The sequence below is a fragment of the Phyllobates terribilis genome, unplaced genomic scaffold (assembly GCF_046119375.1).
Source record: "Phyllobates terribilis strain yellow unplaced genomic scaffold, ASM4611937v1 Scaffold_1__5_contigs__length_1240528914, whole genome shotgun sequence".
Classification (NCBI taxonomy): domain Eukaryota; kingdom Metazoa; phylum Chordata; class Amphibia; order Anura; family Dendrobatidae; genus Phyllobates; species Phyllobates terribilis.
This window is the reverse complement of record NW_027362761.1, coordinates 2,860,908-2,878,310: the sequence shown is the minus strand read 5'-3', so window position 1 is coordinate 2,878,310 and position 17,403 is coordinate 2,860,908. Positions and strand designations below refer to the sequence as shown.

Sequence of the window (17,403 nt, the reverse complement as noted above, 5' to 3'; positions counted from 1 at the left end):
TATTTTTGGAAGTTGGAGTGTTTTTTTTTTTTTAGATTTGGCTATCTTAGGAGGATATCTGTTTGTGCAGAATTATTAGACAACTTAATAAAAATCAAATATAATCCCATCTCACTTGTTTATTTTCACCAGGTAAACCAATATCAGTGCACAAAATTTAGAAATAAACATTTCTGACATGCAAAAAACAAAAAAATTAGTGATCAATATAGCCACCATTCTTTATGATGACATAACAGCTTTCCATCCATAGATTCTGTCAGTTGCTTCATCTGTTTTCGATCAACATTGCATGCAGCAGCCACCACAGCCTCCCAGACACTGCTCCGAGAGGTGTACTGTTTTCCCTCCCTGTAGATCTCACATTTTATGATGGACCACAGGTTCTCTATGGGGTTCAGATCAGGTTAACAAGGGGGCCATGTCATTATTTTTTCTTCTTTTAGACCTTTACTGACCAGCTACGCTGTGGAGTAGTTGGATGCATGTGATGGAGCATTGTCCTGCATGAAAATCATGTTTTTCTTGAACGATACCGACTTCTTCCTGTACCACTGCTTGATGAAGTTGTCTTCTAGAAACTGGCAGTAGGTCTGGGAGTTGAGCTTCACACCATCCTCAACCCGAAAAGGTCCCATAAGTTCATCTTTGATGATACCAGCCCATACCAGTACCCCACCTTCACCTTGCTGGCGTCTGAGTCGGAGTGGAGCTCTCTGCCCTTTACTGATCCAGCCTCTGGCCCATCAAGAGTCACTCTCATTTCATCAGTCCATAAAACCTTTGAAAAATCAGTCTTAAGATATTTCTTGCCCATTCTTGATGTTTTATCTTATGTTTCTTGTTCAAAGGTGGTCGTTTTTCAGACTTCCTTACCTTGGCCATGTCCCTGAGTATCACACACCTTGTGCTTTTTGATACTCCAGTTGTTGCAGCTCTGAAATATGGCAAAGCTGGTGGCGAATGGCATCGTGGCGGCGTCAGGCTTGATTTTCCTCAATTCATGGCCAGTTATTTTGCGCCTTTTTTGGCCAACACGCTTCTTGCGACCCTGTTGACTATTTGCCATGAAACGCTTGATTGTTCGGTGATCACGCTTCAAAAGTTTGGAAATTTCAAGACTACTGCATCCCTCTGCAAGACATCTCAATTTTGGACTTTTCAGAGCCCGTCAAATCTCTCTTCTGACCCATTTTTCCAAAGGAAAGGAAGTTGCCTAATAATTAAACACACCTTATATAGGGTGTTGATGTCATTAGTCATTACAGAGATGCACATCACCAGATTTACTTAATTGGTAGTTGGCTCTCAAGCCTATACAGCTTGGAGTAGGACAACATGTATAAAAAGTATCATGTGATCAAAATACTCATTTACCTAATAATTCTGCACACAGTGTACATTCCCAATCAGTAGGTCTTTGGAGTGTGGGAAGAACGGGGAGAACAATCAAACTCCTTGCAGATGTTGTCCTTGATGGGATCTGAACCCAGGACCCCAGCGCTGCAAGGCTGCAGTGCCAACCACTGAGCCACCGTGCTGCCCATAATTAACTGGAAATAAAGATTAATAACGAACCACAGATTTTATCAACCAAGGTATCATTTTAATCAGTGTAAGGCCGCCAACCTGACTGTGCTCAGTAAACTACATAGACTATCCTGCTGACAGGTTCTCTTTAAAGGGATTATCCAGAACTAGTTTATATTTTTCTTACAGGCCTAAGAACTTGTAGACAGATAGTTGCTAACGACCTGACTGTTCTCCCCAGCGCCGATCTCTGTCAGCTCAGAGCAGTTACTTGTCACTCCTCCCGGCAATTCTGCACCTTCCAGCAACGTCATGTCTACAGAGCAGCTTCTTCTCTTTTGCTCTGTTGACAAGGAGTGACTGCTGAGGTCATACTGATTGTCAGTTAGGTCCCCACTTCATGATTGCAGGGAGCCGGCTATCAATCAGCATGACTTCGGCAGTAACGCCCCATTGACAGAGCAGCCTGTAAGAAGAATAGCTGCTCTCGTGTCGTGAAGGAGCAGAATCAAAGGCATGAGCGGTCCGTGATCTGAGCCGGTGCTGGGCAGAATAGGAACAAGATGGTAGTTATCAAATACCTGCCTGTCAGTTCTTAGTTCCATGAGAAAAAAAAATTAAAATAATCCCGGATGACCTCTTTGACTAGAAGTCTACTTTTAATAACAATGAAAAACATAATTTGATCTGTATAACTGGGTGATAACTGTTTACTCGGTTGTCCCATTAGAACAAACTGTCCACAGAACTGGACCCGCCGTCGGTGGCTCAGAGCACACCCTGACCCGCCGTCGGTGGCTCAGAGCAGACCCTGCATTGCTTTATGATCTAAGGGAAAAAATTAAGTAAATGTTTACAAGTCAGTGAGACGAGTTTCTGTAAACTAGGACTAATAACTACATTGCCAGACAGCACACTTTAAGCTTGTAAGAACTTCTTAAAGATCTAGTGTTTAAAGTTCCAGGTGCTGAGTTCATCTATATAGCCTTCTATTAATTATGACTTCCACAGTAAAATCCATGGTTAGCACACAATAGGAATCCTTTCTTCCTACAACAGACTAAAAAAATATAATATATATATATATATATATATATATATATATTTAAAATCAGAGGTACAATTTATTTGTGATTTTGAGATCTATCATACTTTAGCAAGAGAATAGGCTCTTAAAATAAAAAAGTGGCTTCTAAATGGCACCTGGTGTCAGGTGACTTGCCATATGATCTTCAGGACTATACAGTAAGTGGTGTGGTAAGTGGTATACTGTACTGTGGGCTTAATGGACACTGTGTAATTAGTTAATAAATCAACTCTTGCTTTTTATACGTATGGAATTCAATTAGATCTGAAAGACAACACTTCCCTCCTGTTGGCGCAAATTTCCCATGCAGCCACAAGTTTCTCTGTGGTTTAGACAGATAGATATTTTGATGGCGCATGGGTCTCCCGACCTGAACTCAGAAGCCTTGAAGGTATGAATGAAGCAGTAGAGTTCAGAATAGCAAACCTGTAGCCAGTTTCATAGCAGTTTGATGATAACGGAAAGAATAGCATACTTTACAACATTATTTTTCCTGTCAAAAGAACTAAAACCCTGAAGAACTCAATTATAAGGCTGTGTGACCACTATGCGTTTTTTAAGCGTTTCCGCAGCGGCAATTCCGCCACGGAGACGCTTAAAAAAAGCTTGGTAGAAGGTCTGCAATGTTCCCCAATGATAATCCTAATGTGCTGTGCACATGATGCGAAAATTTCCGCTGTGGATTATCATTGCGGAAAAATCCGCAGCACTACCAATTATTTTGCGTAATCGTGTTTTTTTCGCCACCATTGACTTGCATTGAATCGCTTAATATCCGTATGACTACATGTGCACATGCGGATATCATGCGGTTCAATATGCGGATGGTACCCGGGTCTGGAGAAGAGGAGGCTCTCCTCCAGACTCGGGTACCATAGTACCTGTAAAAAATAGAATTAGACTTACCGGCAATTCGGTTTCTAAGAACCTCCACGACAGCACACCTGGAGGTAGCCTTCCCATCCTAATTAGGGACAGGAAAACAAGGAGGTTAAATAGCCCATTCCTGCTACCATCCCCAGTGTTTTAAAAGGACCACACAGTATGAATGCTCTAAATATTTTATTAACACTAAGGATTTTTCCATCAGTAAGGAAAGGGGGGGGGGGATTACCCGTGCTGTTGTGGAGGGTCTTAGAAACCGTATTACTGGTAAGTCTAATTCTATTTTCTCCAATCCCCTCCACGACAGCACACCTGGAGTAATCTTATGAACCTTAGGGAGGGACAACAGCCTGAAGGACTTTCCTTCCAAATGCTAAAAATTTCTATTTGACATTACATCTAATCTATAATGTTTAGCAAAGGTTATAGACAGACGACCACGTAGCTGCCCTGCAAATCTGCTCGATGGATGCACTAGCCTTTTCAGCCCAAGAGACCGACATCGCTCTAGTAGAATGAGCTTTCAAGGATTCCGGAGGAGGCAAATCTTGAACTATGTATGTTTCACAAATTGCTTTCTTAATTCAATTTGCTAACGTATTTTTTGCAATTTTTTTCCCCCTTTATTGGGGCCTCCATATTGAACAAATAAGTTCTGATCCTTCCTCCAAGTTTCAGTCTCACTCAAGTAGTGGATTATAGTCCTTCTTACGTCCAATGCGTGGAATTCTTCTTCCTTCTTATTTGATGGATTTTGACAGAAGGACGGAAGGATTATGGGCTGAGACATATTTTCTTGGGAAGAAAAGAAGGTTCCAACTGGAGGATGATCCTGTCCTCCAAAATACGACAATAAGGTTCTCTGATAGACAGGGCTTGGTTTTCACCCACTCTCCTGGCTGTAATCAGAGCTATAAGCAATGCCGCTTTCCAAGACAATTTTTCTATATGTGCCTCGGCTATTGGCTTGAAAGGATGCATAGCTAGGCCTCTAAGAACTATGTTGAGATCCCAAGGTGGAACTATTTTAGCTCTTGTTGGATTTATCTGAGAAGCAGCTGTCATGAACCTCTTAATCCATCTGTTGTGGGCCAAATCAGTAACAAAATAGGAGCTTAAAGCCGAGACTTGGACTTTTAGTGTGCTTGGTCTCAATCCTTCAGACAGACCGTTCTGTAGGAAATCCAAGATTCAGGCCATGTCAGGCCGTAAGGGATCTAATGGACGAGGTTCATACCACAGTTAGAAAGCTTTCCAGATTTTTTCATAGATGGAATTCGTGACCTGTTTTCTGCTTTTCTGCAGTGTATGGAACACCTCTACTGAAAAGACTCTGGCTCTATAGAGGGCGGTCTCAGAAGCCAAGGCGCTAGAGACAAATTTTGAGGGGCCGGATGGTAGATCGAGCCCTGATGCAGCAGATCGTAGATTTGAGGAAGCATCAACAAATCCTCCATTTTTAGACTGCTCTATGTTCCGAACCATGCTCTTTTTGGCCGCATTGGAGGTATTAGGATCGCCTTGACTCCTTCCGACCTGATTTTTTGTAAGGTCCTTGGTATTAGTGGAATCAGGGGAAAAGCATAAGCGAGCCCGACTTCCCAAGGGTGAGCGAATGCATCTATCCCGGTTGCTGAATCCTCGGGATCCAAGGAGAAAAAGGCTCTTACTTTTGCGTTTTTCTGGTTCGCAAACTGATCCACATCTGGGTATCCCCACTTTTGTACAGTCATCTGAAATATCTTTGAGTTCAGACTCCACTCCCCTGGATGAATGTCTTTCCTGCTCAACAAGTCTGCCTGATAGTTGTCGGAGCCCCTCAGGTGCAGAGCCGACAAGGATAGTAGATGATGCTCCGCCCAGTGGAAGATCCTTTCGGAGATCATTTGCAATCTCCTGTTTCTTGTACTTCCTTGATGTCTTAAGTGGGCTACAGTTGTCATATTGTCAGAGTAAACCCTAACATGTAACCCCTGAAGTAGAGAATTGGCCCGCCATAGGGTTTCTTCCACCGCTTTCAGCTCTCTTAGGTTCGAGGATTGTTCTGCTATTTCTCGTGACCAGACTCCTTGAAAGGCCACGTGGGAGACTACTGCTCCTCATCCCCTTTTGCTTGCGTCTGTCTTGACTGATAACAAGGTAAGTTGAATCCATGCCGAACTTTTCTCCAGACTTTCTGGACAGAGTCACCACCTTAAAGGTGCTTTCACCTTCTCTGGCAGATGAATCCTGCTGGTGAGGGAACTTGTAGATCTGTCCCAACAGGAAAGGATGTAGTTTTGAAGGACCCTTGAATGCGCTTGAGCCCAAGGTACCGCTTGAATAGATGAGGTCATGGACCCGAGGATGGACATGGGGAATCTTATTGAAACTCTGCTCCAGTTCTTCAGTGCATAAACTTTTGACCTTAACTGAATCTGTTTATCTTTTGGCAGAAAAGAGGCTTGCTGCTGAGAATCCAAGAGAATTCCCAGAAAGTCTTCCTGGTGGAGGGAATCAGATCTGACTTCTTGTAGTTTATCAGCCATCCTAAGGATTCCAGAATCTGTAGGGTCTGAAGGTCTCTTTCCAAACTTGAAAAGGAGGGACCCATCACTAAAGAATCGTCTAAATAGGGGACGATGCTGATATTCCGATTTCTTAGACAAGCTACCACCTCTGCCATGATCTTTGTAAACAGACGGGGTGCCGACGAAATTCCGAAGGGCAGTACATTGAATTGAAAATGAAGTACCTTTCGATTCTGATTTACGGGCAAATCTGAGAAATTTCCTGTAGGCCGGGTGAATTGGCACATGGTAGTATGCCTCTTGCAGGTCTATTGTTGCCATGACAAATCCTTTCCCAATAAACGGAATCATGGACCTTATCGACTACATCTTGAATCTTCTGTATTTCACATAGTGGTTGAGATGTTTTAGATTGAGGATTATCCTGTAAGAACCTGAAACCTTTTTCAACAGAAACACCTGAGAATAATGACCTTCTCCTTGTTCCATGAGAGGCACTGGTGATATAACTCCCGAGCTTTGAAGATTCTGAAGACCTGTCATTAGGAACTTGTGTAATCTTGTCGATGGTAAAGACGTTACTTCTACCCTTCTTGGAGGGTAGGTAGCGAAGTCTATTTCGGTTCCTACCGCCACCATGTCCAGGATCTTCCTGTCTGAAGATATTAGCTGCCATTGTGGAAGGAAGCTTGCAATCCTGACTCCTACCTTCTTGGCGTCATTGTCTGTCTTGCCTAGAACTTTGAAAGATATTCCTTTCTCTTCCCCCTTTTGGGTAACTCCAGCGACCGGTTTTACCCTTGCCTCTATACTGAAATGGTTGCTGCTGTGGGGGAAGATATGGTCTCTTCCTGAAGTTTCTTGTATTCTTCGGCTCTGGCAGAGACTTCTTCTTGTCGGATGCTTTCTCCAACAACTCATCCAAGACTGCTCCAAACATATAGTCTCCTTTAAACGGGTTGAAACAAAGCTTAGACTCTGATGCGTTGTCCCCACTCTACATATTCAACATAGAGCTTTTATTGTAGAATTAGATAAAGCCGCCGATCTTGCCGCAATCTTGACAGACTCAAGAATCCAGTGGCCTTTTGCAGTAAAGAAAGAGATGCCAGGAGGTCCTCCCGATGAGTACCTTTCCAGAGATGTTCCTCTAGTTGTTGTAGCCAGAGAAACATGGAACGAGCTACACAAGTCGAAGCGATATTTGTCTTCAGTGAAGCCGCCGATGTTTCCCATGTCTGCCTTAGCAGACTGTCCATCTTCCTATCCATAGGATCCTTCAGCTGGGACGAGTCTTCAAAGGGAAGGGTTGTTTTCTTCGCTACCCTTGCCACTTGCACATCTATTTTCGGAATTTCCGTCCATAGTTTAGCCGTATTTTCATCCAGAGGGAATCTATCCTTCATTTCTCCTGAAACACTAAGCTTTTTATCAGGTGACTCCCATTCACCCAATATTAGACTACAAATGTTGTCATGCACCGGGAACACTAACGTCTTGGATTTCAGACCCCAAAACAGCTCATCCTGAACTGTACGGGTTTTCTTCTCCTCCTCCTCCACCTGCATAGTGTCTCTCACCTGCGACAACAATTCTTCCATATTCTTGGCAGAAAAGTAATATTTCTTATCCTCCTCGTGATCTTCACTTAGGACCCCTTCCTCAGGTTCCTTCATGGATCCAAATTCTTCTGAATCAGAGGTATCCCTAACAGTATACTTTCTTGCGAGAATGACTGTGAGAAGGAGGCTAGGGAGGATTGTATTTCCTGCCGAACCATTCCTTTGACTTCTTCCATAAAGGAAGGCTGTTCTTCCTTCACAATGCTGTTCGTGCATTTCTGGCATAGGGGTTTCTTATGCCCTGAAGCAAGCTTTTTCCTACAAATGGCACATTTGCGAATTGTAGCATTTTCTCCCACTCTCTGTGCAGGATCCTTGTCTCCCTAAAATTAAAGAAAGGGGAGATTTAAAATACATTTTGGGATCCTGCTCAAAAGAGAGTGGGGAACAACCTTGTCCCTAAGTACTTACTGGGGCCGGGTTAGCGCTGGGCTCTGCAGACGCAGGCTTTGAAACAACACCCTCCATAGTAGCAGAATATTCTTTCCTACCTTAATGGTGTCTTCTTATCTGGGTCCTTTATAGAGGAGACCGAGATCTAGCGCCAAATTTCCACCCGTCCGGTGAAAGATCCTCCATTCCTGGGCAAAACCGCGGCTTTTCAGTTTGAATTTCCCGCCACGGCCCCATGCGTTCCACGGTGGAAAGCAACTGGAAGTGACGTCCCACAGGCCGAATACCTGACTTCCGGCGCATCCTGCATGCGTGCCGGAACGCTGCCATGGAGGACAGAGGAGACTCCGGCTGGAGAGCTACAGGAGGCCCCCAGTCCCCAAACCCCACTCAGCTTTACCCGTAGGCGAGTGAGGGGGTCCCGCTCCAGAGGGAAACGGGAGTTGCCAGGGAAGGAAGGCCGGAGGCGATCGCTCTCTGCAGCCCGGCACAGGTAAATTTAATAGGGCCCTGCTCTCCGGCCGCAGGCACTCTAGGTAACCTCTTCATCCCATAGGGACAGGAAAACACTGGGGATGGTAGCGGGGAGGGGCTATTTAACCTCGTTTTCCAGTTCCTACTTAGGATGGGGAGGCTACCTCCAGGTGTGCTGTCATGGAGGGGATTGGAGAAAAAAAGAATTTAAAAAAAAAACAAAAAAAAAAAAACAACACATTATACTCACCTTCTGATGGCCCCTGGTCTCCATAGCCATGCGTCCTCGCTCCCCGGCAGCTCGCGGTGGTCTAAAAGGACCTGCCATAACGTCATTTAGTCATGTGACAAATCACGCGTGACCTGTCACATGACTAAATTACATCATGGAAGGTCCTTTTACACAACCACAAGACCGGATGCATCGGATAAGGAGACCGGAGGCCATCGGAAGGTGAGTATAATTTTTTTTTTTTTTTTTTTAAGCATTTTTATTTATTTATTTTTTTTAACTAACTTTGTCACACTATATAAAATCCATGCTGGTTGCATGGATTTATATTGTGTGACCAAGTTGTCAAGCACTTTCCAAGTGATGCTAAAATCGCTTGGAAAGCGCTTGACAACTCGCATGATCAAAACGCTTCACATCCGCTCGTCCCTGGCTGAAAAAATGCATGTAAAATCCTCATATACAATCCGCATGCGTTTTTTCTGCCAGGGAGATGCAGAAACCCTCAGGAAAAATCCAGAGCATTTATGCATCGTGGGCACATAGCCTAAAAGGTCACCGTGGTCTGCCAGGATTTGCTGTATCATTCAGATATTGGTGCAGTGACCGAGCTTTCTAAGGCTGTGTGCCCACGATGCAGAAATGAAGCAGAAAATTTCTGCATCTCCCTGGCAGAAAAAACACATGCAGATTGTACATGCGTTTTTCCTGCAGAATACATGCGGATCCACATGCGGATTCACATGCGTTTCCGCATGCAGATTGACAAGCGCTTTCCATGCGATAGCATCACTTGGAAAGTGCTTGACAACTAGGTCACACTGTATAAATCCATGCAACAGGCATGGATTTATACAGTGTGAACCGTAAAAATTAAAACAAATAAAGCTATACTCACCCCCGAGGCCCCGGCGTGGCTGCAGCGCTCGTTCCTGGCTGGTTCCCGGCTGCCGGCATATCACGAGACAGAGCGGTGAAGGGCCTGCGGTCACATGACCGTGATGTCACCGCAGGTCCTCAAGCGATGCCGGCATTCAGAGAGAAGCCGCCGGACAGGTGAATATAAACTTTGTTATTTTATTCTTTTTTTACAGGTAGAATGGTACCCAGGTCTGGATGAGAGTCTTCTCTCCTCCAGAACTGGGTACATCCGCACATAGAGACGCATAGAAGCCGCTTATACAAATGTACAGATACGGATTATGTGCGTCTCAATGCAAGTCAATGGCGGGAGTTCCACTGCGCTTCCGCAAAATTAAATGACATGCTGCGGATTTTTGTACGCAGCATAAACGCTGCGGAAAAATCCGCAGCATGTGCATAGAACATGCGGAATCCCCTTGGGGACCATGGGGTGCGGATTACCTAGCGTTTCACAAGCGTTTATGCTGCGGAAATTCCGCAGCATAAACGCTTGGAAAACGCTACGTGGGCACGCAGCCTAAGACAAAATTGCTTCAGGAAATCGCTGGTGGACATTTTCCTGAGGCAGCTCCTACTTCGATGACCCTGCAGCTACGCCATCGGCTATCTTTCTATACTCCCAGTATAGAGTAAGGGCGGCTTACAAGCGGTAGCTGGCAGAAGTTCCAGAACAACAAACAAGTTAAAAGAATTAACTGTTTCTAGGTTTCCAAACCCCGGTAAAAGGAAGTGGACAGAACCTGTGCACAGCAATGTTCTTCTGACATTGCAGTGCATCATTTTCATTTTATGGGTCGCTCTCTGAAAAAGACGTTCTGTGCACATATCCTAACTATAGATTTCTGCTGGCCAAACACACAAACACTGGTTCGGCTACAACTATCCCTTCCTATTCAACTGAGCCTTTATGTGCTTTTATTGCCAGAGAAAAGAGACCCATTAGTAGACAGCTCTAATAGCAGCTTATCTCTCCGGTACAAAAGGGTTTGGCATTTGAATGCAAACCCCGGCCACCTAAACATTAGAAAATTATCTGACCCTGCCAATATTGTGGGCCACTGTGGCCACGATGTTGCTGTGAACAAAGCCTTTGCAACAATGACTAATATGACTCAAATGTTTCATAAAATAGTATACCTTGAGATCAAAATGCGCAATGCTTCTATGGTGCAGATAGTGGACCCCATCTAGAATCTGTTTTAGGAACATGGTGGCCTCTTCCTCACTCAAGCTTTCCTTTTGAGCCAAGAAGTCAAATAATTCTCCTCCAGACACCAGCTCCAATATAAGCACCACATCTGTGCGATTCTCAAAAACATCATGAAGGGTGATTATGTTTGGATGCTGAATCTCTCGTAAGATGTCAACTTCTCTCTCAATCTCCTCCCGGCTCACACCTCGGCGACTGGATGACAAGCGGCGCTTTTTAATGAACTTGGCAGCATACTCCAATCCTGTTCTACGTTCCCGGCACTTCCTCACAATTGCAAACTGACCACTAAAAAGAAATGAACAGTTCATTCATACAAAAAAATATGGAGACATATAGTATGGAGACATATAGTATGGAGACATATAGTATGGAGACATATAGTATGGAGACATATAGTATGGAGACATATAGTATGGAGACATATAGTATGGAGACATATTTTACTAGGTCTCCAGGATAGCCACATGAGAGGAGAACACAAGACTACCTGACACTCTGATAATGTCTGTAAAGTGCTGCAGAATATGATGGCGTTATGTAAGGAAAGGAAAGAATAAAAAATAAATACATTAAAGCCCTATCCTTAGTATAGGTCATCAATGTTTGATCGGTCAGGGTCTAACACCCCCGCCAATCAGTTGTTATCAGTGTTGGTGGCCTCCGGCTGGAAATGCTCGCTTGCAGATCAGGCCGTATTCGGATAGTAGCTGAGGCTTAGTACTACACATCAAATCTATAGGAGGTGGATGTGTAGTACATTGCGGCGGCCACTATCAGAAGGCAGCCAGCTCTGCAAGTATTTCCGGCCGGCAACCGCAGCCACTGATATCAGCTGTCCGGTGGGTGTGTCAGACCCTGACCGATCAGACACTGATGACCTATCCTGATGATAGGTCATCAATGCTAAAGTAGTGGACAACCTCTTTGAGACCAAATTCAGTTATGTCACAAGTCAGGGAACTCCAGCAGCTCCTCTTTGGGTTTTTAGCTTTACTTCAGAAAATTACAGTACATAAGCTATTTGCATATAATTGATAAGAAAGGAGGTATGGTCAGTGAAAAGAAACTCTTAAAGGGAGCAGATATGAGGTTAATTTGTAGGTTGAGTTCTGAACCTGCCCTGTAACCGCACCAAGAACACTGACTGACAGCCAGGTCTAATACTGAGCCTGCTGTCAATCAGTGCCAAAGGCAGTGACTGAAGCCGTACCGGCTCCGACCCCATGTCTGAAACCCGAACACTGACGGGGGGAGGGGGGTTAATTTCCTTCTAGCAGCGGGGCTCTATGTGCTGGCGTTGGGCAGCCTCAGAATGCTATTGACCTGCAGATTAACCCCATATCTGCAGCTTAATAGCATTTTTTTTTCATGTGACAAGTTCCCCTTAACTTAAGACGCACCTGTCAGCAGGATTTTGCTCAGTAAACTACACACACTGTCAGGTGGGCGACATTACACTGATTAAAATGATACCTTGGTTTATGAAATCCGTCCTGTGGTTCTTGTGTAATCTTTACTTTCAGTTTGGAGATAATGATATGCTTGTGCTCCGGGGCGGCCTGTGGGTGGCGCTCTATCTGTTGCTCTACTTACATATTCATCTGTATGCTCTTATGACCGCTCACTGTGCCTTCACTGATCTGCCTTCTATTTTACATAATGCATCTAGTAGTGCGGAGCTAGGTAAAATAGGAGGCAGGTCACTGAAGGCAAAATGTGCGGTCATAAGAGCATACAGATGAATATGTAAGTAGAGCAACAGATAGAGCGCCACCCACAGGCCGCCCCAGAGCACGGGCATATCATTATCTCCAAACTGAAAGTAAAGATTATACAAGAACCACAGGACGAATTTCATCAACCAAAGTATCATTTTAATCAGTGTAATGTCGCCCACCTGACAGTGTATGTAGTTTACTGAGCAAAATCCTGCTGACAGGTATGCTTTAAGGGCTCAGAAACTTTCCATGAGTGGAAACATTAAAGCTGAAGACCAGATCTGATCATGTTGTACAACATAGGTGACCTACTCTACATACTAGAAGCCAGGGTCAGATGGTGAAGATACAGCTCCCTATTATAATGGAGAATGGCATTGGATACCATCAGGGCAAGAAAGGTGTCGATTTAGAAAGGTTTCTCTGCTTTGTCCCAGTGCGATCTAATATAAAAAACTATTATGGCCCTTGGGAGAGAACGGTAAAGAACACTGGCACCTATGGACCTCTGTCATTGCCCATGAAGACTATATACACACACCTAGCAGAGCCAAGCATCCCTCACCTTCCCAGCTCTTCTCCCATCTCATAGAATTCCTCCACATTTTGCTGCCGGAAGCCGCTCATGGTGCTCGGTGTCGCTTCGCTCGGTTCTGACCCACACAGTCCCCCAGTGCCGGACGCTCCCACCCAGAATTTCCGGACTCGTAATGCTCGGGATGCCAGGAGAATGACGTCTGCACGGGACACGCCCCCTCCGACGTTAGGGCTGCAGTGATTGGTGAGTTAGTAAGGAAGTCGCTGACGTAGCGAGTGCTGGCGCGCGGCTGCGCAGCCCCGCCCATCTGAGCCTTTCTCTTCTGTTCCAGTGCGACTCATGACGTCATTCCTAGCGTACGGGGGCTAACATATAGCGGTGTGTGAGCTATAGAGGCCGCACATAAGTGGCGAACCTGGCACTGACACTATGCCAGAGAAGGTATAATGTCACCAGAGTGATGTATACACAATGGAGATGAAAGTCTGCACACTAAAAACTCAGAAAATAGAATCATTGCAGAAAAGGGGGAAAAACCCCTTTAATGTCCCCCATAATCTGTGTCGTTCAAGTGACAATAAACAGATTAAAGGTGGGAAAGTCATTCTTTTTTACCAGGCGGCAATATCACGGGCGTGTTTGGAGCAGTTACATCATAGCAGCTTCATAATAATATAGTCAAAAATAAAAAGTTTTACCAAGTCACCATCCCTTTCATTTCCCTCATTAAAAATAACTTCACCTCCCTAAGAATGAATAAAAAGCTGTCGCCATCCCATAGGCTCCCGAAACCATCCTGGAATTAAGGCTGCTTTAAAAAGATATAGAAAAAATAACTGAGTGGAAAAAAAGTAGAGAAAACTGCACATCCCAATTCCTTAGAATAAAATTTGGATGTTTTTAAACATCTTGATTAACCCCTTCACCCCCGGGCCATTTTCCGTTTTGCTCCCCTTCTTCCCAGAGCCATAACTTTTTTATCTTTCCATCAATATGGCCATGTAAGGGCTTGTTTTTGCAGGGCGCGTTGTACTTTTGAAAAACACCATTGGTTTTACCATATAGTGTGCTGGAAAACAGGAAAAGAAATCAACGTGAAGTGAAATCGCAAAAAAAAATTGTTTACCCCCTAAATGCAATCGCGAGTGATCGCAACATTCAGGACCCCGGCAGAGGGATGGGAGCTCCCTCTGCCTTCAGATCAGCGCCCCTTCAAAGTCATCGGGGGGGCCCAATCGTTGCCATCGTGACGACCCCCTGGCGACCAAGCTACTGAAAGCTTCTGAGACCATTCTCAAAGTATGGTCTCAGAAGCTTTCTGTACAGGTATACTCCACTGCAATGCATTATACTTGTGAAAAAAAGTGAAAGTCCTATAGAGGAACTAAGTAAAAAAGTAAAAAAAAAATTAAAATTATTTAAAAATAATAAAAAAATATATAAATACAGTACAGACCAAAAGTTTGGACACACCTCATTTAAAGATTTTTCTGTATTTTCATGACTATGAAAATTGTACATTCACACTGAAGGCATCAAAACTATGAATTAACGCATGTGGAATTATATACTTAACAAAAAAGTGTGAAACAACTGAAAATATGTCTTATATTCTAGGTTCTTCAAAGTAGCCACCTTTTGCTTTGATGACTGCTTTGCACACTCTTGGCATTCTCTTGATGAGCTTCAAGAGGTAGTCACCGGAAATGGTCTTCCAACAATCTTGAAGGAGTTCCCAGAGATGCTTAGCACTTGTTGGCCCTTTTGCCTTCACTCTGCGGTCCAGCTCACCCCAAACCATCTCGATTGGGTTCAGGTCTGGTGACTGTGGAGGCCAGGTCATCTGGCGTAGCACCCCATCACTCTCCTTCTTGGTCAAATAGCCCTTACACAGCCTGGAGGTGTGTTTGGGGTCATTGTCCTGTTGAAAAATAAATGATGGTCCAACTAAACGCAAACCGGATGGAACAGCATGCCGCTGCAAGATGCTGTGGTAGCCATGCTGGTTCAGTATGCCTTCAATTTTGAATAAATCCCCAACAGTGTCACCAGCAAAGCACCCCCACACCATCACACCTCCGCATCCATGCTTCACGGTGGGAAGCCTGTGAAAACCATTTCCGGTGAATACCTCTTGAAGCTCATCAAGAGAATGTCAAGAGTGTGCAAAGCAGTCATCAGAGCAAAAGGTGGCTACTTTGAAGAACCTAGAATATAAGACATGTTTTCAGTTGTTTCACACTTTTTTGTTAAGTATATAATTCCACATGTGTTAATTCATAGTTTTGATGCCTTCAGTGTGAATGGACAATTTTCATTGTCATGAAAATAGAGAAAAATCTTTAAATGAGAAGGTGTGTCCAAACTTTTGGTCTGTACTGTATATATACATACACATTACACTAATAAATACACATTTTTATGTAAAAAAATACAAATAAACAAAAAAAGTTCACATATTTTGTATAGGTGTGTCCAGAATGACCCGATCTATAAAAGTGTCACACTAGCTAACTCCTTCAGTGAACTCTGTGAAAAAAAATGTGTCAAACTATGCTTTTTCATCAAACTGCTGGAAACAAGTGGAATAAAACGCGATCAAAAAGTCGAATCTACATAAAAACGTTATCACAGAAAGCGCCATCTTGACAGGCAAAGAACAAGCCACCATACAGCTCCATCAGTGGAGAAATTAAAAAGTTACAGCTCTCAGAATACAGCGATGCAAAAATAATTATTTTTTCTATAAAATTATTTATTGTGTGAAAGCGCAAAAACAAAACAATTATATAAATGTGGTATTGCTGTAATCGTACTGACCGGAAGAATAAATCTGCCTTATCAATTTTGCCAGTTGCAAAACGGCATAAAAAAAAAAAAAAAAACAATTGCAGAATTGCTGGTTTTTGTTCATTCTGCCTCCCAAAAATCAAAATAGAAAGAGATCAAAAATGTCAGGTGCCTGAAAATGGTACCAATAAAAACATAAACTCGTCTTGCAAAAAACAAGTCCTCATATGACTCTGTCGGCAGAAATATGGAAAAATTATAGCTGTCAAAATATGGCGATGCACAAAAAAAAATCTTTTTTAGTGCGTGACAGCAGCCAAACATAAAAAAAACTATATAAAACTGGTATCGCCGTAATCGCACCAACCCGAAGAATGAAGTTGTCTAATCACTTATACCGCACAAGGAACGGCATAAAAAATAAATAAAACCAATTCTTCACCTGCTGTTGATTTGTTCACTTTGTCTCCCATAGATCGCAGTAAGGCTCGGCTCACATTTATCCTGCGCTCTTCTACGCTGAGCGCTTACACCGGGGTTTCCATGTAAGTCTCTGAAATACATGATTCAGATGGAACCCCCGGCAGAAGATTCCCTATAATGAGGCAGATGGAGGCACTGTGGACATCGTCTGGCCTCCTATGATCCGGTGGTGTCCATCTTTTTAGGCGTGCATAAAAGCACGGTTGTCCACAGTTTTGTGCAACTCTGAAAAGCCAGATACCGCCGACTAGAAGCCAGATGGAGTCCAGAGTAACTCTGCTGCCTCATTAGAGTGAATGGATCCCCCAGGGGTTTCATGTAAATCACGTTATTGAGAGAATTTAGATGGAAACCCCAATGTAAGTGCTCAGCATAGAGCACTGGATAAATGTGATCCCAAATGTTATGTAAAATGTTCCCAACAAAAGGTTCAACTCAATCAAAAAAAACAAACAAACCCCGCTGAGGTCTGTCATTTGTTAATGGAAATATAGAGGACTTCCACGTTACTGGTAGTACAAAGGCTCTGGAAAAGTGCTATGGCTCCTTGCCCCACAAATGATATCCAACAAATTCTGCACTCCCAAATCCAAATGCCCCTCTCCCTTCTGAGCTCCAGGGTGCCTAAGCCACATTTAGCGTCCACACATTTGGCAGAAGTATAATTCTGCTCTGCTAGCACTTAGGGGCTCTGTATATGGAGTAAGCAAACTATTCTAGGAAAATCTGCGCAACAGAAGGCAAACAGCACTCCATCCCTCCCAAGTCCCGCCGTGTGGCTAAGCAGTACTGTACAGCCATTTGGTGCCATTTTTACCCATTTACACGTGTGAAAATGTAAAATATGGAGCTAACACAAAATTTTTGTGGCAAAAATGTAATTAGTTTTTCTTTACTGCCCAATGGTATAAAATTCTGTGACACACCCGTGGTGTCAATATGATCACTACACCCTTAGATGAATTCATTGAGATGTGTAGTTTGTAAAATGGGTTCACTTATGG

General features: G+C 43.7%; 1 protein-coding gene across 2 annotated transcripts in view; it reads right to left on the bottom strand.

Moving 5' to 3' along the window:
* DAPK3 (death associated protein kinase 3) overlaps positions 1–13,358 on the bottom strand; it is a 56,562-nt gene extending 43,204 nt beyond the window's left edge. Inside the window, exons 1-2 of one of the 2 annotated variants that reach the window (XM_073651504.1) lie at positions 13,154–13,358; positions 10,795–11,155 (exon numbers count right to left, since the gene is read on the bottom strand). In XM_073651504.1, coding sequence (XP_073507605.1) covers positions 10,795–11,155; positions 13,154–13,215 — 423 coding nt within the window. In that variant the 5' untranslated portion in view covers positions 13,216–13,358. Of the gene's footprint in view, positions 1–10,794; positions 11,156–13,129 lie in introns of both variants that reach the window. The other variant, XM_073651413.1, reaches the window with a different exon arrangement.
* Between the last annotated feature and the right edge of the window lie 4,045 nt (positions 13,359–17,403).